Source organism: Lissotriton helveticus, chromosome 7 (assembly GCF_964261635.1).
Source record: "Lissotriton helveticus chromosome 7, aLisHel1.1, whole genome shotgun sequence".
Lineage (NCBI taxonomy): Eukaryota > Metazoa > Chordata > Amphibia > Caudata > Salamandridae > Lissotriton > Lissotriton helveticus.
In genome coordinates, this window is record NC_136068.1 from 397,194,286 (window position 1) to 397,220,524 (window position 26,239).

Here is a 26,239-nt window from a genome sequence, read left to right on the forward strand (position 1 = left end):
CTGCTCAACCCATCTCCAACTGCCACATTCACCCACTCAGTCACCCCGGCATTCCACGCATCACAGGCACACCAACATTCTAATACCAAGACACACTCTGGCTGAGCAGCTAGAGGCAGCAGGGCTAGAATACATGTTATATAATTATGTAGGATATAACACTTACCAACACCGCTCTGCATGTGTGCCAACATCCCCACAGATTGTTAGATGTGATTGATAATGAATGTAACTCTCCTTGTCCGTCTCCTACCTCCTCTTTCCCCTTTCTTTTTTCTGCCTTTTTCTGACTGCCTTTCTTTTCTCTAATTATCGATCAGGGGGGTTAGCTAAACAAACGTGACACAATGTCTCAAGACACTGATGTATAAACTACGCCTGGGACAAACTATGCTGACCCTGTAACATAATTGCTAATGTGTTCTTGTATAAAAAATAAATAAAACATGTTGAAAAAAAAAAAAAAAAAGCACCATACCTTGGGGCGTGAGTCTGATGTCTGCATTGTCAGGACGCAGAGACATCCGGAACTCTGCACGGCTGGTGAACATCCGATAGGGCTCATTTGTCCCCAGCATGGTGAGGTCATCGATAAGCACTCCAATGTAACCCTCAGTACGACCTATCGTGAACGGGCCTCGCCTGTTAACACGAAGGGCAGCGTTAATGCCAGCTATCAGCCCCTGAAAGAAAAAAAAGAGTGTTAATGTCAAAGATAGTTTCCTTTTACCTGATAAGTTACGAGAAAATGCGATAAACAATGTATTTGGTTAATTAGTAAAATACAATTCAAGAAAATCAAGCAGAGTCTATGAAAGGTAAGAGTAAGGCAACACAATTACAACAGGAATGAGGATCCCAAACACAGTATCTCAATATAATTAAAAGCAATATAGAGACCTAGGAACTGAAATAAGAATGTGCTTTATATAAGCTTATCAGAAAAGCTCAAAAACAAAAAAAAAAGATAATCACAACTGGAACCTCTAGATAAAAACATGATGAGCCACATGAAAAAGAACTTAGCTATAATACTCATTCTCTACATGAAAGCCTTTATAAAATGTCATAAATACTGAACAGACCTGCTGTCATGATCTGGGTCAGGATCTAAGCTTACCTTTCTGTGCCTAATGAATGAACAACCGTAACACTATGAGCTCACATTAGTTACATTTATTCCGGGGATGGAAAGGTTGGCAGTGCACTCACAACATTGGTGTCACTTGGCTTTGAGTATTTTATGGGCACACTGCATTGGTCTTTAAATTCAAAATAAAAACTACATTCCCCATGAGGCAATATAACTGTCATGGCATTTTGAATATGGCGGAATCCACCTGGAAGATAATGAGTAAAAGTTCTGTGTGGCCCAGAGAGCCCTTACTAGGCAATCAAAATACTTTGTTGTAGCAGCCATTGGTCTGTTACCAGACAATTGTTTAAAGCCATATAGATTGTTTCTGTGAAAGGAGGCTGTAGTTGAACTGAGAAGTATTGCAAGAAATTTAAGTCAAGTAAAATTTGATTTGATTCTGATTTTGGTAAAGTACTGTTCAAAGAACACCCCTGGTGGAATAGAAACACTACCTTTTGTTTTTTCACTTGGTTTCCAAAGCTACTGGAGGAAGGAGAAGGATCCTCAATAAATTCAGAGCCTGTTAATATTTTGAGATGTATATATATATATATGTGTCTAAGATAGCAGTTCATCCTTGAAAAATGATTCAATAGTGTATTAGCATACTCAGGATTTATACAATTCTGATAATTGTGTATATTTCAGTTTTGAGAAACAACTCAAAAGTACATGAAAAAACATATAGGAGTTAATTGAGAAAGTTAAGTTCTTATATTACAAGAGAGTAGACAGTTTATGCTTGTAACACAGACCATGGGGCTGATTTAGATGAATTCAAATGCACCAGTGAAATAAGGAGCAGTTTTAAGGGCGCTACTGGGGACACAGCTTGACATTAGATGTGTACGGTAAGTGCATTTAAGGAAAGGTGACTGGGGCACATGAAACGTAAGACGTACCAAGGGGCGTCTTACTCTTTCGCACAGAGAGTTCCTACACAACCTGCAGAACGAGCAACAAGCAGACACAGACTCGCCAGATCTCACAAATGTCACTAGACAGGGGTTAGAAGAAACCTGCTAATCCCAAGCCCTACTGATGAGGAGGCACTGTTGAATTTGGAGCTGGGAATGCACCTCTCACCACAGATTTAGCATTTGACAACAGGATTGGGGTCACAAACTGAACACACGCCCGTTATGCTCGGGGTCGGGGGCCACACTAGTTTGACTCACTGTTACTTGTATTTTTACTTTGTCCTACTCATTACTTCCCCCTCCCAAAGTGAATGCACTTATTTACAACTAGCGCAATGCTGGTAACATGTAAATGTGACCCTAGACATGGCAACTACCACTGATCGAGACACACTGCTGGCCAGGACATACACGATGCGCCTAGTCTACAAAGCGCAATTAATGAGTATATTGTAGCCGATGTGATGGAACCAGGTAGGTGAAGTTGCCGCTGTTAATTCTATACATATGTCTAATGTAGCAAGAATTGTGAAATTGGAAATGTAACGGTCTAACCTTGTCAATAAAAAATAAAAACAGATTTAAAAAAAAAAAGAGAGTACCATAAGAACTATGCTATCTTATTGGTGCAGGACTGGGGGGTCGCTGGCAGGCCGCAAAGGGCACTTTCAGGTCTGGACAAAGCCCTTCCGGTACTGAATGTCTCCTCCCAGCCTTCAGACCTCTGGGAAATGCCAAAGATCCTGTTGACCAGTCCAGTCTTGGCTTTGTTTAACCCTTGCAGACCATCATTACTCAAGGCTCCATCCACATTCACTTGCAGTTAACTCTGCCTTCCCCGTCAGTAGTACATCACGCCACAAGGCATTTCCTGTGCTGCTTGCCGTTCTCCCCCTGCAGTACCTCCTGGCTCTTGATGGCACTGAGGTATATGGCTATCTGACTTACTGGCCAGTGCGGTTACCAGTGCCTTTCCCTCTTTTACCTCCTTAATCTTTACTGCTTGTGGTTTCACAGGCCATATTTCAGACCACAGATCCCAATTTAAATTTGTTCCTATAACACGATATCTCAAAATGTGCTGTTGACGGGTCACTACCCAGTAGGAACCTTAATTTAAGGGATTATATCTTTGCAGTGCAATAAAATCTCAGAGCACAAAATAGGCCATTCTTGTCACAACCTGCCGCCTTTGCTTTCACACCAGGGTAAGCCACTGACAGACTCACCTGTGCTGCTGCCTCTTCGTAGCCTGTGGTCCCGTTGATCTGCCCAGCAAAGAATAGTCCTTGGACCCGGTGGGTCTCTAGGGATGGGCTGATTTGGCGAGGATCAAAGTAATCATATTGGACGCCATAACCTGAATCAAAAAGCGGAAAAAAGGCCTCAGAAATAGATCTGTATACCAGATCTCTGACATCAAACTGACTTGTGACACATATTTGAAAGTCTGCATTTTCCTCCAGTAGGATTTCAATTTTAGAAGAAATCCTATTATCATGAGGGATGTAAATGTTACTTAACCTTATTTGTAATCCGCAGTTCCATAATATTCATACATAATATTCATAACTGTTAGAATATTCCAACAGAGCTGGTCGGATCCCTAAATGCATTTAAAATTTGTATGGAAAAAAAATACAATTTTGAGCGCTCATATCAGAGTCGTTAAAATAAGCCTCTGGCTCTGTTTATCTATAGACCCAGAGGAAGATTAACCTGTAGGATACGCTAATCTTGGTCTTGCTGCATAAACTACAACAGAACCACATCGTGGGTGATCCTAGGATATCAAAAATGCTCTGGGTAAGTCTTATACGTCCTCTCTTGCCAGCTGCAACATGATCTGGTCGAAGTGAGGATCATCCATTTGAGCATTCTAGGGAACATACATTATAGACAGATGCAGAAAAAGGATGCAGGTGCTTTGAAAAGGACTAATATTGACAATGCTATTAAATCTGGTGTTGGCTAGGGACTGTTTGGTTTTGCAAGTGCTTATTTTGTTTATGAATTTTTTTGTAAGGCACACATATGAAACAAGCATTGTCTAAAAGTAAACCTATTTTTTAATGCAAAAGCACAAGTTACTTACCTTCGGTAACAATATATCTGTAAGAAACATTAGTTAGTTACAGATTCCTTACCTTAGAATTACCCCCAGTTGTCAGACTGGATCCGGAAAGTTTTTTCATCAGCAGTACCATTGAGTGTCGGAAGGTGGTGTTGGTCGGCTCTGCGTCCGAGGTTGGCCTCGTGTCGCCTGAATGACGTCACAGTAGCTACTCAAGCATTTGGAAAGACAAGGGTCTGTGGGAGGCCAATAGGGTCCTCCTGTAGCCTAGGTACTAACATTTCTGTAGAACAGCGATAATCAAGAGGAAAAATCTTTAGGGAAGTCCAGGCGGGACTGGTTACGCGATGTAAGCTGGGACACAAGGTTTGGTATGACATCACGTTTATTAACAGCATAAATGGAGTATCATAGCATATTTCTCGTAATAGTTCCAGTGCTCACACAAAAAGTGTACACGACTTTCTGCACCAGAAACGCAGAGCCATGCAAGACACTGACAATTAGTGCACAAAACTAGGGCACTGAAAGGATATCCTTAACTCTAAAAATCAGTTTGCAGAACAGGGAGGATGGGTAGGGTGGTAAGGAATCTATAACTAACTAATATTTCTTACAGATATATCGTTACCGAAGGTAAGTAACTTGTTCATCTGGAAGAAACACATTAGTTATAGATTCCTTACCTTAGAATAGATACCAGAGCAATACCAACCCCGGTGGTGGGTCTACAAACCAATATTACCCCAGAAAGTCCCGGAGAACAGAACTGCCAAAGAAGCCATCTCTCCGGACTTGACTGTCCAGGCAGTAGTGTTTTGTAAACATGTGCAACAATGCCCAAGAAGCCGCCTGACAGATATCGTTCAGAGGAACTCCTCGCCTTAAAGCAGTAGTGGCTGCCATCGCCCTGGTGGAATGGGCGTGCAACCCCACTGGAGGCTCCTTTTTTGCCAGGGAACAGGCCTTGATACACAAAATGACCCACCAAGAGATAGTACATTTGTGTATGGCCTGACCTTTTTTGGCACTCAGGTGGCCGACAAAGAGCTGGTCATCCACCCAGAACTGTTTTGTGCGGTCTAGATAAAAAGACAGCGCACGTTTTGGGTCCAGACGGTGGAGCCTCTATTCCTCTTTGGAAGGATGTGGAAAGAAGGTGGGCAAAGTGATGGTCTGCCCAATGTGAAAGGCAGTAATGACCTTTGGCAGAAAGGATAGACGGGTTCTGAGGACAATTTTGTCCGGATGCACAGAGAGAAAAGGAGGCTTTTGAAGAAAGAGCCTGGAGCTCACTCACTCGCCTGGTAGAAGTGATAGCCACCAGAAATCCAGTTTTGAGAGTTAAAAGCCTCAAAGGACAGTCGTGTAGTGGCTCAGAGAGAGCGCACATTAAATAAGTTAACGATAGATTCAAGTCTCACTGAGGCATACCCAAATAGGAGGAAAGATATGAGTTATGCCTTTCAAGAATCGGTTAACTACTGTGGACTTGAAAAGAAAAGGCTGATCTGGAAGCCAAAGGAAGGCAGAAATGGCCGTGAGATAGCCCTTGATAGTGCCCAGAGCAAAGCCCTGCTGGGCCAAAGCAAGGAGGAACAAGAGAACCTCAGAAAGAGGGGCAGAGAGAGGATCCACAGCCTGTGCTGTGCACCATGACACAAATTTGTTCCACCGACAGTCGTATACCGTTTTAGGGGGGGGGACGCCTGGCTGGCAAGATTACATCGCAAACTTCGGGGAAGCAGGTCAAACGACGTCAACTGCCGCTGCTCAATCTCCACGCGAGGAGGTGGAGGCTAGACAGGTTCGGGTGGAGGACTATCCCCTGTTGCTGCGACAGAAGATCATCCCGAAGAGGCAGTCGGATCGGAGAATCGATGGCCATGTTGAGCAGCTCAGGATACCAGACTGTTCGTGCCCAATCCGGAGCCACAAGAATAACTCGGGACCGGTCGCGCCTGATCTTCTTCAGCACTCTGGGCAGAAGTGGTATAGGCGGAAAGGCGTACAACAGACCACAACTCCACTCGCGACGAAAAGCGTTGCCTAGCGAGTGCAGCCTTGGAAATTCCAACACACAGAATTACAGATATTGCGCGTTCTTTTCGGTGGCGAATAAATCTAACCAAGGCTCTCCCCACCGTCGAAAGAGACCTTGCACCACCACTGAGTGAAGATGCCATTCGTGATCCATCATGCACCTGCGGCTGAGTTTGTCCGCCCTGGCGTTCAGGGAACCTGCCAGGTGTTGACCCACCAGGGATATGCCAGCCATGTCCAGAGGGGCAGAACTTCCTGACATAGGGTCCATGACCCCACCCCGCCCTGTTTGTTGCAGTAACACATGGAGCTGATGTTGTCAGTAAACACCTGCACAACTCTTCCCCGGACAGAGGGAAGGAATGCCTGCAGGGCAAAACGAATCGCCCGGAGCTCCAGAAGGTTGATTTGGAGGCCGGACTCTGCCGGAGACCAGAGGCCTCTGATCTCCGCCTCTCCCATGTGGCCGCCCCATCCCAGGAGTGACACATCTATCACCACTGTGAACTCTGGTTGGGGAAGGGAGAGGGATCTGCTGTTGATCCAATCCTGGTTTGTGAGTCACCACTGCAATTGTCGTGCAGTGCCCTCTGACATTTGGACACAATCGGTCAGATTCCCCTGATGCGCCACCCACTGAAACTTCAGGTCCCACTGCAGATCCCGCATATGCCACCTGGCATGGTCGACCAGCAGGATGCAGGCCATGAGGCCCAGCAGCCTCAGGGTCATCCTGAGGAAACCTGGGACAAAGGCTGAAAGATCGGAATCATATCCCGAATGTCCCAGACTCGTTGTTCGGGAGGATAGACCCGAAACTGCCCCGATGAAGAGGAGCTTGTGAGAGGGAATCAGGTGCGACTTCGGCACATTGATGGAGAACCCCAGCAAATGCAGGAGGTCAGCCATAGTCTGGAGATGGGAGACGACTGCCTGGTGCGATCCCGCCTTCAACAGCCAGTCATCGAGATAGGGGAAGACTGACACCCCTGAGCTTCGACCACCACCATCATATTTCGTGAAAACCCGAGGGGCGCTGGTAAGGCCAAAGGGGAGCACGGTAAACTGGAAATGCTCGTGGCCTACCGCGAACCGCAGGTAACACCGGTGGGCTGGCAGGACAGGGATGTGAAAATAAGCGTCCTGCAAGAGCAATGCTACCAACCAGTCTTCCGGGTCGAGGGCAGACAAAACCTGAGCAAACGTCAACATTTTGAACTTCTCCTTCCGGAGGAAGCGATTGACGTCCCTGAGATCCAAGATAGGACGCAGGCCCTTGTCCTTCTTGGGGAACAGAAAGTAGTGAGAATAACAACAACGACCTACTTCTGGAACGGGAACGCGCTTGATGGCTCCCTTGGCCAAGAGAGCCGTAACTTCCTGCTGGAGAAGGGCCAGATGTTCCTCCGACATGCAGTGGTATCTTGGTGGCATGGCTGGAGGGGTAGTCTAGAAGGAGAGTGAGGAGTCCCTTCGGACTATTTGCAAGACCCACCTGTCAGACATGATGGTGCACCAATGGAGGAGGTGATGGTGGATCCTGCCGCCCACTGTTGTTTGATGGGCCTGAGAGGTCGGACTAGGAGGGTTTGGAGGCTGCTGCAGGGGGGGGTTGGTGGACTGGCCCGCCCGCTGGCCCCTGTAACCACGCCGGTTGTTTTCACGTCCCCGGCCACGTGAAGGTTGGGGAACTTGCTGCAGCCTGGGGCTCTGGGTGGGACCTAGCGGGGCACCCATTCCGTAGCGACGAAAGAGGGCGAACAGCAGACTGCGCAGGTCGGACAGAGAGGCCCAAGGACTTGGCCGTAGCCCTGAGTCCTTGAAACGCTCTAGAGTGTTGTCGTCAAAGAGGCGATGGCCATCAAAGGGCATGTCCATCAAGGTGTTCTGGACATCCCCATAAAAACCAGTCGACCCCATCCAGGCATAGCGACGAAGCGCTACTGACGTTGAAATGGTCCTGCCTAGAGTCTCGGCGGTGTCCAGCCCACAACGTATCGCAAACTTTGCTGCAACCCTCGCGGCGGCAACTGCCTGGGAGAGCACTATCCAGGCCTCCTTCGGACACTGAGGCAGCACCTGCACCACCGAATCCCACACAGAGTGGGGATAACGGCCCAAGATAATATTTACTGCCACTTAAATTGCGTTTTTATGTATTTTATCTTTGTTTGCTCATGATTAAATGAAATGTGATGATTGTTCTGATTAATACATATTATGTATTGTGTTGTTACACAATTTTTAACGGAATTGTTTCTTATGAATCATTAAAATGAATGCTTTTTAGATACACATTTATATTTTTTTGTTTCGTTAATTCTCCTGTACATCACTGTTTTAATAATCATATAATTGCCTAGGAGTTGTTTCTAACTTCATTCAGATAACGGCCCAAGAGACATGCAATGTTTACGGACCGCACTCCTACGCTGGCGGAAGAGAATAATTTCTTTACAAGGTGGTCCAGCTTCTTGTATTCCCTATCCGGTGGAGCGGTAGGAAAGGCGCTTTTGGAAGTGGAGGCTTGGACCACCAAGCTCTCCGGGATGGGGTGTTGAGAAAGGAAAGTGGGATGCCCGGAGCTGGACGGTGGCGTCGGGCCATCATCCTGTCCACGGGAGCCCCCGTGTTGGGCCTGGACCAAGTGCCCAAAAGGATGTCGGTGAGGGCCTCATTACACGGATCAGTCACCGACAACATACGATGACAGGAACCACAGGGCGTGAAGCCGGGCATTGCTCATGCACCTTAGGAGTCAAAGACTTGAAAAAGACGTCAACAAAAGTCGAGAAAATGTTAGTCAAAAAATGACTGAGGTACTGCTCTTCCCGGATCTGCGCTGGCTGGTCGGAAAAAGAAAGAACTGATGTCAGCGCGGGATGGAGGCGTCTAAGTAGCTACTGCGACGTAATTCCGGCGACACCACGGCAACGACGGACACGGAGCCGACCGACGCCACCTTGCGAAGTGCAGAGGTACTGCTGATGAAAAAACTTTCTGGATCCAGTCTGACGCCTGGGAGTAATTCTAAGGTAAGGAATCTATAACTAACATGTTTCTTTCAGATGCACACATTACACCATTAGTCACAGGCTCTGCATGGGACTACCTACTGTACAAATGCGCACATTGTGTAAGTGGAGAATGTTGTCACTAACAGACAGGTAAGCCAATGGGCGAGGTGGACTGACCCCGAGCCCTAAACTATATGCTGTTGTGGGTGGAAGCAAAATATGAAAGACACTACCATAGGCCTATGGATGAAGAGGGCTGACTGAAAGACACTGTAAGAGAGCATATATTTCTATCAAAAAGGTATTGGACGACTTCAGATCTAATGAAAAATAATTGTTCAGAATTCTGGGCAGGTAACTCTATGGGACTTCTTGCCTATGAACTTGTGGTTCAGGGGTGCTATGTGCCATCATGTCTGAGATCTGTGTTCAAGTGAGACTTTTTCCCTTGACTGAGATCGAAACGTATTACACCTGACCTTGAGTCTCCTCTGCAAGAGATGACTGGCGATCCAAAGTGTGCCTGAAGTCTAGCCACTAATCAACAATGGACGTCTCAAGGGCGACCATCTAGGATTCAAAGTTATCGACAGGCGACAACCACCCTGACAAGTCAACGCCTAAGCATTTCAAGCTACCTACAACCCTGTCAGCAAGGTTTAAAAGAGTGGATCCCCAGTGCCATTTAATGAGAAAAGTCAGTTACTTTCAAAAACACTTTACTATCATGTAAAACAATGACAAAAATGTGCAGAGAGGGGAAACAAGATAAGAAGCAGTACAAACTGCAAAAACCAGAAGAAAACCCCAGTCAGGGTAAAGAGTACAAAATAAAGCCAAATAACGATCATCTAGGAAAAACGAATTTAAGGATTTTGCTGATTCCATGATGATGAGTTCAGAAGGACTTTCAACGGACATCAACGCAATTCCATACAAAGCCCTGTAAGAATTCAAACGTGCACACAAATCACAAACGATCAAGCCACCATGGTTATGTAACAATCGATAAAACGCATTAAGAAAGTAAGTGTTTTTGTTAGTGTTTTTTCTCTCAGTAGCTTTGTCTGACAGTGGTTGTTTGAGGGATTCCAAAACCGCTCTTTTTCAGTTTTTATTTTTATCAGACTTTGCATTTCTCACATTTAAAAAAGACTACGCAGTAGTACATAGGTGAAATTGATAAAAGAAAAACTGAAGTACACAGAACAAAAAATCATTTACTTTAAAAATACCATTAATTATACACCCCAAACACAATTTATTTCTTATTAATTTCAGAATACAACCAAGTAAGGTTCACATGGAGGTCACCATACATACAAGGTAGTACATAAACATTAGGATGATTGATGTACAAATAAACAGATCTAATCATTAAACAAGTGTGAGTTACATAAATTGCTGCAGTAGTACATCAGTGAAAATTATGTACAAAGAAACTGAAAGTGCACACAGAAAAATTCAATTTATTATACAACAAAAGCAGAATGTATTTATATTATTCTCAGAAAACAACCAAGCAAGGTTAATAGGGAGATCAGCAAACATGTTAGACAGTAGATACACATTAGGATGGTGGATTTGCGAGAGTTAGAGCTATAGGCGCTGTAAATTACTACTACCCCAGCTGTAATTTTGCAAGAATAAATAAGTATACAAATAGGTAGTCCGAATCTGTCTCTGCCACCGATGCAACAAGAGAATACTTCAGGGTCTGCTGTGGTATTGACATGGAATATTGCTGATTATAACCAAAAAAGATCAAATGGAGGGAGGAGCTACGCTAGCAATCAAGATGGCCGCGTAAGCTCCCGGCTCCGCTGACCTCCGCCAGCAGCTCGAATATCCTGCCTTTAATCCTGAACTTACATCAGATTTCCTTGTTTATTAAGTTTTTCAGCTTCTAATGGCGCAATCCCGAGTTTTCTACCTCATCGGCTGACGAAGATACGCCGTGTTTCCATTCTCGGCCTAACAACGTGTGGAAGCCGGGGCCTCGATTTCTAGCCTATCCGGGTTGGAATTGATCAACATCGGCCGTGAGACCTGGACTGAGCCCGGTCTCCCGAAGTGTGCCGTGCATTGTTGGTTTTTGTGACGATCCTGTGCATGACCAACACCGAGGACACACCGGCTGCCGGGGTGGGGGTCCGGTGCCCGAAGACCTTGCTGCCCTCCCGGGGTCGACGGGCTGGGGCCTTCACTGTCGGCGAAGGTGTGTTCTGCTAGACGCGGAGCGCCCACTGTTCAACATCAGATTTGCGTGGCCTGTTACCCCGGAGTAGCCGGCCTCCAGGGTTCAAGTCCTGCTCTGTCGCCTACTGAGGGGGGATGGAGCGGACGGAAGGCACGCCATCGCTGCAGGCCGTTATGGCCGCCATTGGGGCGCTCCATTCGCATACCATCGCTGTGTTCTGGACACTGATTGTGAAAGTGGACGGTATCCTGGAACCGGAGGACGACTCTGTGTTAAGTTTCCGGCTAGCTATGGTACCAGCGGTGCAACGAACGTCTGGAATCGAGGTCCCCGTGCAGATCCTGGATTTAATGAGCCTTGGCGGTCACCAATCAACAACAAGCCAGCCCGTGCTTATCGCCAGCGTCTCCTGCTCGATTCTGATGCCGCCTAACACATCTATGGACGGTCTTCTGTGTGGTAACAAGTTCCTCAGTGACTGTTCGAGATACTCGCTGTTCTTGGACACCTTTCCTCGTTCGATTCGTGAACCTTTATCCTGTATTCAATCCTACTGCACTGCCATGAACTTTTATGAACGCTTTGCCTTTTCCATCAAGATGGCGGCTCGAGTGAAGAAGACTCTTATGAAAGATCGTACTGGCCAGGGCTGAACTTGATCGCTTAGATCTGATATAATAGCTTTATGCAATGCCGGGGTTGTGCCTATACTGTGACGGGAGTTGGGTGGTTATCGACTATACTCCCCCGACTGGTTTGTATATTTTGCTGACTATTGGTTTTACCACGTCTCGGGGTGGTCGCTGTTGGCGGGGGGTACGGGAGACCGGGAGTGTGTTTGCTCTCTCCTCCTCCACTTTCTTTCTCTCTTTTTCCCTTCTTTTAGGGTAGTTCTTGGGCGACAGGCACGCTGTTAGTGGGGTTAGGCGGTAGCCATTGCAGGGTGGGGGGTTGGGTGAGGGTTTTTTTATTTTGCCTTTGTTTTGTTCTATGGCCCTTTTGTCTTTCCTTTTTCCTTTCTACGAGAGGTGGGCTGTTTACTCTCCACGGATCCTTTATTGTCAGGGTGTCTACGCTGGCTTTAATTATCCTGTATCATTGAGGACGGGGTCGCGTGGCTGGGATTGTTTTGGATCGTATAATAGACTGTTTATTTCTCCTTTCTAATGTGCGTAATCGTGATGGGCCATATGTTCCTTACGATGGTTTTTGGTATGTATATTTCCCCGCCTGTCTCTGTTCTGCATTTTACCGTTTGACACCTGATATCTGTAATGCCTACTCTTGTCTTACTGTTAAAATAAAAAAATATATATATAAAAAAAAAAGATCAAATGTTGAATGGTTGCCCTCACTTACATCTAAAGATGTAGCATGTTTATAAGAGTCATGGGAACTTGAACCAATATATTTGAATGGGTATAGCTCATTTCAAACTGCTGCTATACCTTCACCAGCTGGTCGTGCCAAGGGCGGGTTACTGACCCTACTTTCTAATGCTTTCCCTCTCAAAGTGAAGTATTTTTTAAACACATCGCCATACTATCACATTATTTTACTAGAGTATCATGTAGATCAGTATTGGTGCCTCATTAATTTTTTATAATAATAACTTTGGAAGTAACCAACCAGCAGTACTAGCCCCCCTAGAAAGATATATCGAATTTTTGCAAAATAAATGAACTAAACCTTGTAATATAATTTGGTTTGGTTGGGGTTAACGCTCACCCTTGTGAAAAGATGAATTCCCTAGTATGTGGAATGTTGGATGACGATGGAGAGAGCGTATCCCATTTTAATCACTAGGGGGTACGGTAATGCTTTAAATAGATTATTAATGACAAATAATCTTGTATTTTTAAATGTGTCTGAAAGTCGAACTGGTAAGTTAGGATATACTTTTTTAAATCATTCTTCTTCCTCTACCCTTGATTATTTCTTGGTTCCTGATCCAATAAGAGGGCTATTTTCTCATTTTGAGATCAATTTTTATGCCTTTAGTGACCATACTGCTATAACTTTCCTTATCCCCTCCCTAATGAAAAAAGAACCTACTTTCAAATTACATGAAACCCCAGTTATTGCAAGGAATAATGGAATTGTTTTAAAGTGGGAGAAAGTAGATACTGGGAGGTTTTTGGTGAACCTAGTCTCCAGTCGATATAAAGAGAGAATGATTTGTTTAGATTCTAATCATAACGATAACAAGGTCTCTGCTTAAGAGTTGATATTATCAGAAGCAAAAAATAACTTAATATAGCCTTATAGCCCGCCGTAGAGGGCTATACCGGCTATTAAAGGCCCTCTCCAGGGTTAAAGGCCCCGAGCCGAAGGCGAGGGCCTTTAACAAGGGAGAGGGACTTTAATAGCCGGTGTAGCCCAGCTACGAAGGGCTATAAGGCTATTAGAACATTCTGCCACTAGAGGGCAGAATGTTCTAACAAAAAAGAACAAAGCCTTATGGGAGCGTGAGGGGATTGGAATCCCCTCAGGGTCCTTGAAGCCCTTGTTCACAGCCAGAGCTGTGAACAAAGAATCATTGGAATGTTGGAGCTCCAGGCTTATACCAGCCATTATAAGGCTGGAGCACTCCATTGTTTTCAATGGAGCTCCCAACATTCCAATGTTCTAATTTGTGTTATACGCAAGGGTCAATCCAAGAAATTTAGTTGGTTTGATAAGGACTGCGATAAATCTCTAAAAAATCTCCATATGGCCTTAAAATCTAAACCTCGTAACTTACCTTTGGTTAAGTTATTGTGACAGGCATATAAAAAAGCAAGGGTACTGAGGCTGAAGTCCCTAAAGGAAGAGTGGTGGGAAAATTTGCAAAAGTTTGCTTTATTAAAAAGTTCACAAGCCTTTTCGTCTGTTATTAATGCACCATTTTTAAGAGATGAACATTCTATTTCCGATGGGGTGATGTATTTAAAGTTCTGGTCGAGCTATAGGTCTACATTTTGACCTGGGTGATTAAAGCAGCGGCTGAGGGCACCTATCTGGACGAACTCCATTATAGTCGCACACCTTTAAGTAGGGAGACTGATCTGATTCTAAATGCTATCGCCCCATCTCCCTCCTGGGCACCTCTCCAAAGCTGAAGGGCAGGGTACTTTTACAAAGACTGGAGCAGTAGGCGTCCGATAAGGTTATTCTTTCGGAGGCCCAGTGCGAGTTTAGGAGGGGCCTGGGGACAGTGGAGCAATGTGACAATTTGGATCTGCTTATAGGCAGATATACAAAGATTAAGTCAGGTTCCCTTCACTTGTGTTTTGCTGACCTTAGCAGTACCGTCGCGTTGGTGGATGACACAATTTTGTGGCATACACAGCTCTCACATGGGGCTCCCGAGAATATTGTTCACTTCTTGTCTCAGTTGTATGATAATCTATCTGCAAAAGTTTATTATGGCTCCAACGGGGAATGCTCTCCCTAGTTTAAAATGAAGAGGGGGGGGGGGAGGGGGGTGGGAGGGGGCTCAGGCAGGGATGCACCTTGGCTCCATTCCTCTTTTCCCTTAATGGAGTAGATGGTGCCCTGCAGGCTCAGCTGGCTGATTCACCCATAGTTGGCAGATGTTCAGCCCCAGTGTAATTGTAAGCAAGAAAGTGGTCCTAATGTCTAGGACCACTGTCGGTCTGCAGAGACTGATGGACACATTTACGGATTTTATTGAGGGTAGAAAAATAAAGATCAATATACCTAAAACTTTTACAATGACTTGTGGTAGAAATATCTTGAAGTGTAAGACATTTTTTAAAAGGGCACTCCGATTGTGAAAGTCAATTAATTTTTCTATTCGGGTATCCTTTAAACTACAATGATTTATTGATTCAACCCATTCAAAATGCTCGATCCAAAATGTGTAGAGTATGTGAGGGAGTTTTTTGGCTCTCCCGTAAACTTGGCAGTAGACCCACTAGGAAACGGTCATCATTTACAAAACACGAGCCCTTTGACCTCTGGGGGTCAAACTTACTGCTGTCCTCTTCAGGTGGAAGAGAACGGTTTTCTTAGACATCTTTTGTTTACCCCGCCTCAACACCATCCAATATTGTGCATAAGAAAGTGGGGCTAACCCACCTGGAGGACCTGCTCTCTCTTAAACCCATGTTACTTTGGCACTCAAATTTGGGCAAAAACCTAAACGGCTTTCATGAAATCTATAATTCTGTATTGTTTAGCATTAGACCAGGTTTTCAATATCCTGTGGCTATCCTATATTAATGTACTTTCCAGATCATTGCTTGTTACCCATGTGCTTTATGATGCCCTACAGAATCCTTGTTTTTCACAAGAGTGTGGTTAAGGCTTCATTTTTAGGTTTTAGGATACAAAATAGGGCCCCTTGTTGAGTCCAAAAATTTGACCGCTGTTTTTAATTTCTCAGACGCCTCTCCGGAAAGCTTTCAACTGTATTTATCTCTGGTGATCCATTTCCATTTCCAATCTTTATTTCGGCCATTTGGCCATAAAAGATGAACAATACACATATACATCACAGATAAATCAGTTCATAAGGGGATAAAACCATTGGAATGCATATACAAGGAATACTATAAAAACTGTGCATCTAGAATTTTAAGAAGGACCCAACATCTTTAAAATACGGTTACGCGTATGCCAAACCTTAGTAAAAAATTTTGTTAATGCGAAAACAGTTGGGCCAGAGACATCAGATTTTAAAATCCTATACATTGGTGCATATTCCCTACAGCCCATGTTCCTAATCAATGGGAGGAGCCAGTATTTTCTAGCTACCTTGTAGGCTGGGCAGAAAAAAGCCACGTGTAGGTCGGTTTCCTCCATGGCATCACAAGCCGGACACTGCTTGGTGGTGGGGGACGGTGACCAAGTGCTTGTAAAGGACCGGAAGGGCAGCGTGCCGTATCTCCATTGGAGAAACAGCTTTCTAGCGAGTACAGGGGAAATGGGATCCAATACCTTCTCAAACCTATAAAGGTCCTTGCTTTGCAAAAACACAGAAGATAGAGACCCTTCTGCCTGTGTAGCTTGGGCCCTAGCCAATTTTTGTTCATGGTATATATTAGCCAGGGACCTTTTGGAGATGTTTAATGCGGCATTCGCCGGCTCCGTCCATAAGTCAGGGAGCCCTAATTCCATACAAGTGACTTGGATGTTTTTGACCCAGGGGATGCGGAGCGCTTTTGGATGGTTCAATAATTCGACCAATTCCGCCCGATATTCTGCAAGGTCATTACTGCTCCACAGCCTACGCCAGAAGGCTATAGGTCTCAGGCTTATTTCATCGGCTAGCGGTCGTAGGCCCAAATCAAGCCTCAAGGGGAGGAGCGGGGTACTGGGCGGAAGTGCGGCTATCTGTCTTAAAAACTTGTTTTCCGTTAATGACAGGCTCCGACAAGGTGTATGACCCCACAATTCCGCCCCATACATAATCGCTCCCCTAGCCTGGGCCTTGTATATCTGGATTAGTGCCCCCAGTGGGCGGTATGATGAGCCAGTCATCATCCGGGCAATACCCCCAGTAGTTTGTGTAAGTTTGAGGTTTGCCCTACTCTGGTGGGATCCCCAAGACATGGTTTCGTTAAGAGTCACACCAAGATATTCGAAGGTGGCTACTCTCTCGAGTCGTACAGCTCCCAATTGCGGATTCGACCGCAATTTTTGATTCGGGTTCAAAACCATGAATTTGGTTTTTGCCGCGTTAATTTCTAGCCCCCTGTCAATACAGAAGGCTACAAAGGAATCGAGGATCCTCTGTATCCCCATTGGGGTTTTGGATAGCAGCAGGGTGTCGTCCGCAAACATAATTGCGGGCACCCTGCTGCCATTCAATTTGGGGGCGTCAGTATAGTCAGTGGCATTCAGGTGGGCGATTACCCCGTTGACGAAGAGGCAAAACAGGGTCGGTGCCAACACACAACCCTGTCTTACCCCCCGGTCAACGGGGAATCTATCGGTCAGTTCCCCCGACCTCCCACACCTCACTCGGGCGTAATTATTGTGATGCAGCCTCTGTAAGATTAGTAGGATGTCCGGGGGAACGCCCATCTCTGCCAAGACGCTCCAAAGTTTCCCCCTAGGCACCAGGTCGAAGGCGGCCCGTAAGTCCACAAAAATTGTGTACAGACTACCGCCCTCGAATTTTGCTGCCCTCCAATAGATAAGGTTCAATCTGAAAACCTGGTCCACTGTGGATACCCCCCTCCTAAATCCCGCCTGGTAGGGACTAAGGGCACCCACCTCCTCCATCCAATCCTGGAGCCGATTCAGCAAAACCCTACCAAACAGTTTCTGTGCTACGTCTATTAAACTGATGGGTCTGTAGTTGGCTGGGAGCAGAGGCGAGCCCTTTTTGAAGATGGGGACCACCTCTGCCCCCAGCCAAGTACTAGGGATTTCCATGCCGCCAAGGACTCCATTGAAAAGGGCAGTGAGGTAGGGTGCCCAGACAGTGGGCTCCTGTTTAAACATATCCCCAGGTAAGCCATCCAGTCCCGGCGCCTTTCTAGAAGCCAGAACTGAGATGGCAGCAGTGACCTCACCCAACGTTATTGGCTCCCCCTCGCAGCCCGGCCAGCCCACCTCAGTGACGGCAGGAAATTCACCCGGCTCAGCGCTGTATAAAGACTGGAAGTGTGCCTGCCACACCCCTGGAGCAATGTTGGGCTCTAATGCCGATTGTAGGTTCCCCGACCCCCGCTCACTATCCTCCAAAACAAACGGTGGTTTTGGATGGCTAGGGCCTTGGTGAGTTCTTCCCACTGATTTTCCTCCCATTCGGCCTTAGCGTGGGCAACTAGTTTCTTGTAAGCTCGCCTACTTTGTTTTAGGCTATCCCCCCCTAGCCCCTCCTTAATTAGTCTGAGGAGTTCTGCTTTTGCCCTTCTACATGCTGAGTTATACCATGATATTTTGCCTTGCCGCACCTCTCTTGGCTTTCGTGAGCTACAAGAGAGATGAGGGGCCGCAGTTTTTATAAGGTCCTCATGAGCCTTGTACAATTTGGCCTGGGAATCTTTATTGTTTGCCTCGGTGTCCAAGCTCCCCACAGTTTCCAAGATGGGAGTTATCCCATCATAGAGCATGGGGAGTTTGTTCTTGCTTGTAACCAAGTGCTCCCACCTGATTCTTCTCCTGCTATTATCCAGGAGAAGAGCAGGTTTGTTCCCTTCCGCATTGATCGCGGGAGCTTTGGGACCAGGGTGGACAAGGTCAAGCTCAAGCGGGTTGTGGTCACTATCGGTCCTCTCCATCACCCTAAAGTCCTGTATTGTCGGCCACTTCACTATTTGGGCCAGGACATAATCCAGGCGGGACTCTCTTCCCAGTCTGTTATAGGTGGTTTTACTGGGTATGTCAGATTTCATTCGCCCGTTACAAGCTCTGATTCCAAACTTTAGGGTGAGGGCTGTGATTTGTAGTGCTAGTGGGGTCCAAGCCTTCGGGGGGGGAGCTTCCACTAGGGGCACTGCCCATCTGGCCTCTTCTTCCGATGAGAACCCCTCCAGAAGACCAGGTAGAGGCTCAAAGTGAGAATTAAAATCCCCTCCCACCACATAGGATGAATCACTCGGTAGTTCAGATATATAATTCGAGAGTTCATCTATGGTCGGTGATTCCTTTGCAATTCCCGCTGGCCTAGAATAGATGTTAATAAACACAAGTTTAGCTTGGTTAGGCCAGGATAATGAAACCACAAGGATGTCTTCGGAGTTAGCCGACAACCGTGTTGCCACGCAGCCCAGATGAGATGCAACCCAGGTCGTAAGCCCCCCTGATGGACGGCCTTTGCCTTCCCACCTAGCTGGGATGAAAAATGACATGTAGCCTTGGTGACCATAATCCTCTCTGGCCCAGGTTTCCTGGAACATACATACGTCTCCAGTCTCGATATAATTTGCCCAGTCCGAGTCACCCAATTTGTTGGCCAGTCCAGCAACATTCCAGCAAATTAACCTCAAGTGTTCAGGGGTGTTAGTTGCCGTGCCAGAAGGGTTGAAGGGGATGGATTCAGACACTGTTTCAATGAGGAGCTCTGACGCATTACCAACAGTAGGGGCAGGTGGCTCAGGAAGTCTACAGGAGCCATTGTCCGCAAACACTGGCTCATTCAATATTCCAGATGCATTGTCAACATTGTGGGCAGATGGATCAAAAAGTCCGCTGGTGCCATTATCCGGAATCACTGGACCATTCAGTGGTCCAGGGGTTTTACCAACAGTCGGGGAAAATGGCTCGAAAAATCTACAGGAGCCGTTATCCCGAGACACTGGGTTGTGAGCGGAGAGTCAATCAACCCCATCCAAGCCATTCAAGCAATTAAAACAGTTGAAGTGGAAATAGGGTGTATCCGGCAATTGAAGATTTGGGCGTTGTGCATGATCCTTGAGTCTGCGTCTGTGTTCCACCCTTATCCATTCATCATGTGATGGAGCATAATGCATGCGAATAGGAGGGAAGAAGAAGGATACTGGAAGGGTCTGAATAGTAGAATCCAGTGAACGATTTACGCCTTCACAAATATGCAAGACAGTGCCCGGATCTTTAAAAGTTACCAAAATACAATCCCCTATTATTGTTTTTCTGGACCTCCCTAACCAAGGGACCCTTCTAACCATAATGATCTCATTATTGAAATGTGATGGTAGGGGTCGGTTCCAATTTAGCCATTTAATGACCTTTTTCTTTAGGGATTGGTAATCTTCATGTTCTCCTGTTCTTAGATGGGGGGCGCCTGCTAGTACCACCGGTTAGACTATTGGCTTCTGGCGGGAGATCTGGTCTCCGTGGTCTTGGGGCTGGCTGACCCGGGGAGAATGCAAGGGCGCTGCCAGCTTCTTGGTGGCCATCATTAGTCCCCATCTGGGAGCTTTGAGGGGCAGAGTCTGTTGGTTGTAAAGGCCTACTGGATGGATTATTGCGCGGTGCCTCGACTGAAATAGCCATTAGTGGCTGCAGGGGGGGGACAATAGGCGCGCTCTGAGGGGGGACTTTATTGGCACCCTGTGAGGCTCCTATTTTAGGAGGGTTTCCTACGGGGAGATAAGGTCCCATATTTTTAGATTGCTTACTAACTAAAGTGTTCAAGGTAGTAAGAGATGTCTCTAATAGAGTGAGCCTAATCTCAACTTTTTTCAGGCTATCGCTGATGGGCTGCAGAAGGGAACAGAATAGGAATTCTATACTCCCTATAGATATGGGCGGGGGGTTTGTATTAGATGTGTTGGCCACTGGATCGCTGTTAATAACAGGTATGTTGGAGCTTGGGACCTTAGAGGGGACAGCGATAGGCGCGGTCTCATTATCCTTCCCTGGTTGGAGTGCATTTGTATGTTTTTTCCCAAAATCTAGATGGGATAGTTTGGTTTTCCCCCGCCCCCCCATTGACTTCCTACTGCGTTTGCTAGGTGGAGGCCTATGCAACTCCACCACAACACTTGGTTTTGGCTTGCTCTTCTTATTTATATTCAAAACGGGAGTTTGAGTAACCAGATTAACTGGGGTAGCACATGTCATGGGGGGAGTTGTGTCTATGATCTTTTTGGGCACCATACCGGGGGTGCTTGGAATTGCCCGAAGTAAAAGGGGGAAATCCTCAAGAAACGGGGAATTTAAGTTATTGGGGGACGTACCCTCCTCTTGAGAGATAGGATACGGGATAATTTCTGTCAAGGATCTACTCTTCATAGATTCAATGGAGCGCCGTCGCTCCGCCCTACGTCTCTCCAAGGAGTTTTCTTTGCTCCCATCTCCTTTGGCAGATTTAAAATAATTGTCCAGCGTCCCTGTGTTGTTGCCCCCCTCCCTTGATGGAGTTTCACGTGCTGCCGGCGAAGGCATCACCTTAGTCAGAATGGAAGTTGAAAGTAAGTAAAGGGTTAGGGGTATGGCCCAGCCCAGCCTCCTTCGGCCCCGGACGGCCACAGACGGTCCCGCCCTTGTCCCGGGCTTCTCCCGGCGAGCTCCCGCGCGCTCCCGCGCAGCGGTATTCACGCGTTATTTTATAACTGTGGTTTGAAAGATGGGTTGTTGGGGGCGGGGAGGGAGAGCAGCCCAGGTGGAGCGGGCGCGGCTTCCTGGGACTCCTGGGATATGGAGTCCAGCCCTTTCGCTCGCAGCCCTCTGCCCCTGTTTAACCCCAGAAAACAGCTTCCACACAAAGACAAGAGCGCCCCTCTGCGATGCGGGACCCGCGCAGCGGGTTCCGCGAGGCGTGGAGGTAGACTGTGCAGAGTATCCTCGGGAATGCAGGATCGGCAAAACAAATAGCAAAGTGATCAATACTCAACCTTCCAAGGCTGCGGCTAGGTATAGTACATCACCTAGTCACCTTCTTGTTTATGCGTCAGTTGCACAGGGACCTATTTCTATGTTTTTCTATGTTTTAGAATAGCTTCTTACGTATGGAGAGCAATTCAGATGAGGAAAAACATATCTAGTTTTACGTCGTTTTTATTTTTAGACTGCACCTTTTGCTGTTGTGCATAGCATGTTTTTAGAATCAATCATTTTTATTGCGTGGTAGCATGGTAGTAAAAACACAGATTAGCTGCCTACATCAGGGCGCCGGCAGAGCGAAAACTGTTTAGAAATACACAGCGTTCAGGTCTACATCCCGTAGGGCGACCTCGCAATGGGTTCAAGTCTTAGTTAAATATTAATGTACCCAGCGAAGATACCACATTTATAGGAAAACAAGAAAACAAAGAAACAGCCCCACCTCCCCCAGCACACCCCCCACCCTCTCTCCGCATCAGTTTGAGCCCGCCTAATCCGCTGCACACAGCCGCCAGAGCAATGGTCAATCATCTATCAATTCGATCTGTGGATTCAGTAGGTGGTTCTAATGGTATGAGCTGTAGGATTTTCAGATATTTCGGACACGTTACTTCTCTCATAACTTTGGTAAGAATCTGCAAGAAGGGGGCCCATAGTTTCTCGAATTCTTTGCCTTTTCCTTCTACACTAAGCGATAGGCGCTCCATTGCTAAAAGTTGCCAGAGTCGATGGATCCAATCTCGAGGGTCTGGAACTAACATAGACCCCCAATGCACTAAGAGCACCTGACGCGCTGCAAGTAATGCCATAGCGATCTGCTTGCCCCTCAGTGACTTCAGCGGAAAAAACCCAGGGTGGGGAAGAACCAGTAGTGTATGTTCAGGAACACGTGGCAATGTAATCTGAAATGCTGCATCAACGTCATCAATGATTGCTGACCAATAGCGCACCAGTTTCGGACAATGCCAGACCAAATGCACCAGGGTACCAGTAAGACCACACCCCCGCCAGCAGAGGTCTGACTTGGACCTGTCCCAACACTTAATACGCGCTGGAGTATAATACCAGTAAGTAACCACCTTATATGCAGATTTTGCTCCTGCCGTATTGGAAGCAGTGCGATGTGCTCGGTAAAAAATGTGTTCCCACTCTTTGTGTGATAAGGGCCTCCCCAGTTCAGTCTCCCATCTGACTTGCACCTTTGTGCGGTGCCTCTTCGGATGTGTAGTGATCATGGTGTAAAGTTCAGATATGAGCTCAAGATCATCTTTTTTACACACCAGCCACTTTTCGAAGGTTGTCAGGGGCGAGACATGAGGGCGAGTTCTCAGCCAGTGTAACCCAGTGTGTGACCTGTGAATAGTGGAAGGCATCCAAAGGTGGTATGTAATAATCTTTACGCAACTGAGGCAAGGGGATCAAGTCCTCAACATCAAAAAGGGAACCCACTCTCTTGCAACCCTCCTCCCTCCATCGATGGAAGATCGGGGACGCACAGCCTGGCTGAAAGATGGGATTATCCACGATGGGGGACATAGAAGAAGGAAATGTGGTCCAACCTTTCGGGCCGGCTAGTCAGTCCCACACCTTGGGAGTCGGGGAAGTAACCGGGGAGGAATACAGTCTCCACGCTCTACGCTTGCGCGGGAGCCACAATTCGCACCATATGTTCCGTCCGGCCACCGATTGGTCCGGCGGGTTCAAAGATAGCATTTAGAAGATGTACAGAATGCGTGGAAGCACCGTCAACTTCACCGTCGCCATCCTCCCGTACCATGCCAACTTGAGACGTGACCAGGCAGCCAGCGCCTTGGTCGTTTGCTCCATCAGTATGGTGTAGTTGAGAGAGACCGTCTTAGCGATGGACGAGGTCAGACGAATGCCCAGGTACACGATGTCCGTAGGCTCCCATTGAAATGCAAAGTCTTGTTGTAGATCCTGTACCTCATTCACCGGAATAGAGATGTTAAGAATCTGCGACTTTTTGAAGTTGACCTTGAACCCTGCAACGTTCCCAAAAGCAGTAAGCTTCCTAGTCAGGGACTGCAGTGTAAACCAAGGCTGACTGAGTGAGAGGATGACATCATCGGCATACATACTAATTTCATTTGTGTCAGCTCCAAATTTAATGCTCACAATGTCAGGGTTTGACCAAATGCTTTGGGCAAAAGGCTCCATATAGAGCGCAAATAAAAGTGGGGATAGGGGACAGCCCTGACCCGTACCCCGGGCAATGGGGAACAGGGTCGATTTGCAACCATTAACCCGCACCGCAGCTGTGGGGGAGGCATATAAGCAACTAACCCATCGGATAAAGTAATCCCCGAATCCAAATGCGGGCAGCACCGCGAACAAGTACTCCCAATCGACGCGGTCACAGGCCTTTCCGTGTCAATCGAGAGCAGGAAGGCCTGAGTGCGTGATCGGTGTATAAGATCGATGAGATGCAGTAGTCGTTTAGAGTTATCCCCTCCTTGCTGCGTCGGTATAAAACCTGATTGGTCCGGGTCTACAATATTGTCCATAAGGGGGCTAAGGCGTGAGGCTAAAACACCCGCATACAACTTTGCGTCAATATTAAGGAGCAAGATTGGTCGGTATGACCCACAATCTTTGGGTTCTTTCCCGTCTTTAAGGATCACAGAAATTGCCGCCTCAGACATTGTAGGTGTCACTTCCCCCGTGTCCAGGAAAGAGTTAAAAAGTTGCGTTAAGGGGGCGTGGCTAAGATGGCGTCGGAGTAGGACGCTTCGCCTAACCTCTCCGGCGCCGATCCAGCAAAGCTACTTATAGCACGGTGCTGAGTGAGCGGACTGGCCCCTGAACGGTGGCAGAGGTCTCCGACACGCAGCGGAGTGACCTGGAGCCGTCGGCGGGGCGAGGCGACGCCTGTGGCGGCTACAGGAGCAGCGGCGCTTTGGGGCCTGAGAATCCCCGGTCTGGCGTAGTCTGGGGGCCGGCTCGATAGATCGCGGAGCCCGCCGCTGAGGGGGAGAGCCCTGACCGCGTCCCGCCCGCAGTTCACCCTGCGCCGGCTACCGGAGGTGGAGCGCGCTTTGCCAGTGAGGGGCGGACCAGTTTACCGGTGTGCCCCGGGGGTGCTTGGCGGTAACGGCCCGAGGAGCGGAGGGGGCCCAGAGTCGGTGGTGCACGGAGGCCCCGCAGTGCACGTCCAGGGGGACGGAGGAGGCGCCTGGAGGACAGCGGAGGCTGAGCACAACGAGGGTCTCTAGGGGACCTGGATCCGGTGAGTGGGCCCCCACCCTAGTCGGGAGAGGAGACGGGTGGAGCCAGGCCAGTGGACAGGGCCCGCCAGGAGAACTGCAGGACGTGCTGATTGCCCGCAACGTGGAGGCGGCCTGGTGATAGCTGCGATGTGTTACCCCTGCCCTCACCCTGCTGATCAACGCGGTGCCACCCACGCAGGCACTGGGGGGGGCGGGTGCACGTGGAGGCTGGACATCAATATTGCCCTGGGGGCCGCTTGAGCGGATCAGACACGGCACGCAGCACACCGTGCGGCTTGGAGGGTGCGACGGACGGTCGCTGGAGCCGCAGATCCCGACTTTGAACCGATGGTGGCACTAGCTACAGGAGGTCGGCACCAAGTGTCCTGGGTGCATTCCTCGGCAGGGAACGCCGCGGGGCCATTTTATCTAGCTCCTCCTATGGGACTGGTTTGCGCTCTGCGACCCTAACCTGCGGATCTCGAGAGACACTGCATTGCTTGTCGCCGAGGCACCTCTTGGCGGGAAGCTCCATCGACGCCATCCTGATAGGGTGGCTGCTGCTTGCATCGTGCCTCAGCTGGGGCGGACGGGCTGAGCTGGCCTCTTGCGGCTGCGGAGACCCCATAGCGGAGTTCCGCCTTTGGTCCCTGGAGTAGGGGGGATCGCCTTGACCCGCGCCTATTTAGGAGCTCTGAGATGTCCAACGCCCTGCGTAAGGGGAAGCCGGGGAAAGATGGCGCCTCTAAATCCTCGCAGCAGCCGGCCTCTCCTGGGGCGAGTGGATCGTCTCGGCAAACGGATGATGAGGCGCCCGCCACCAAGACCTTTATGACTGAGTTGTTCGCCGCTATCAAGGAGGACATCTCGGACCTCCGTGCTCAGTTGGCGTCGGACCTACGTGAGGTGCGGAGAGATGTGGATGGAATTGGCGAACGAGTGGCGACGCTGGAAGACCATGATATGAATGTGGCGAACGACGTGCACCAGCTCCAGCAGGACATCATCCGCCTCACTGAACAGAATCTGGATCTGCAGGCCCACTCAGAGGACTTGGAGAACCGATCTAGGAGGAACAACATCCGAATTCGTGCGGTCCCTTGGGAGGGTGAGGATGGTGATCTACGTGGCTATGTGCAGGCCCTGTTCTTACAGATCTTGGGTGAGGAAGATGTGCAGGAAATAAGAATGGATAGGGTCCATAGAGTCGGTTTACCTAGGAGAGGAGGGGGCCTCCTCCGGACATCCTCGTCTGCGTGCACGACTTCCAGGTGAAGGAACGCATCCTGCGGAAGGCCAGAGCCATCTCCTCCTTGCAATTTAGGGACCACCGTCCACAGCTCTACCAGGATCTGGC

The 26,239-nt window shown here is 47.9% G+C and overlaps 1 protein-coding gene across 5 annotated transcripts in view; it reads right to left on the reverse strand.

The window, feature by feature from the left end:
- MTO1 (mitochondrial tRNA translation optimization 1) overlaps positions 1 to 26,239 on the reverse strand; it is a 569,440-nt gene that overhangs the window by 248,994 nt on the left and 294,207 nt on the right. For all 5 annotated transcript variants that reach the window (XM_078652253.1, XM_078652255.1, XM_078652254.1 and 2 more), the window contains 2 exons: positions 3,288 to 3,418; positions 479 to 683 (listed from right to left, as the gene is read on the reverse strand). In XM_078652253.1, coding sequence (XP_078508379.1) covers positions 479 to 683; positions 3,288 to 3,418 — 336 coding nt within the window. The remainder of the gene's footprint in view (positions 1 to 478; positions 684 to 3,287; positions 3,419 to 26,239) is intronic.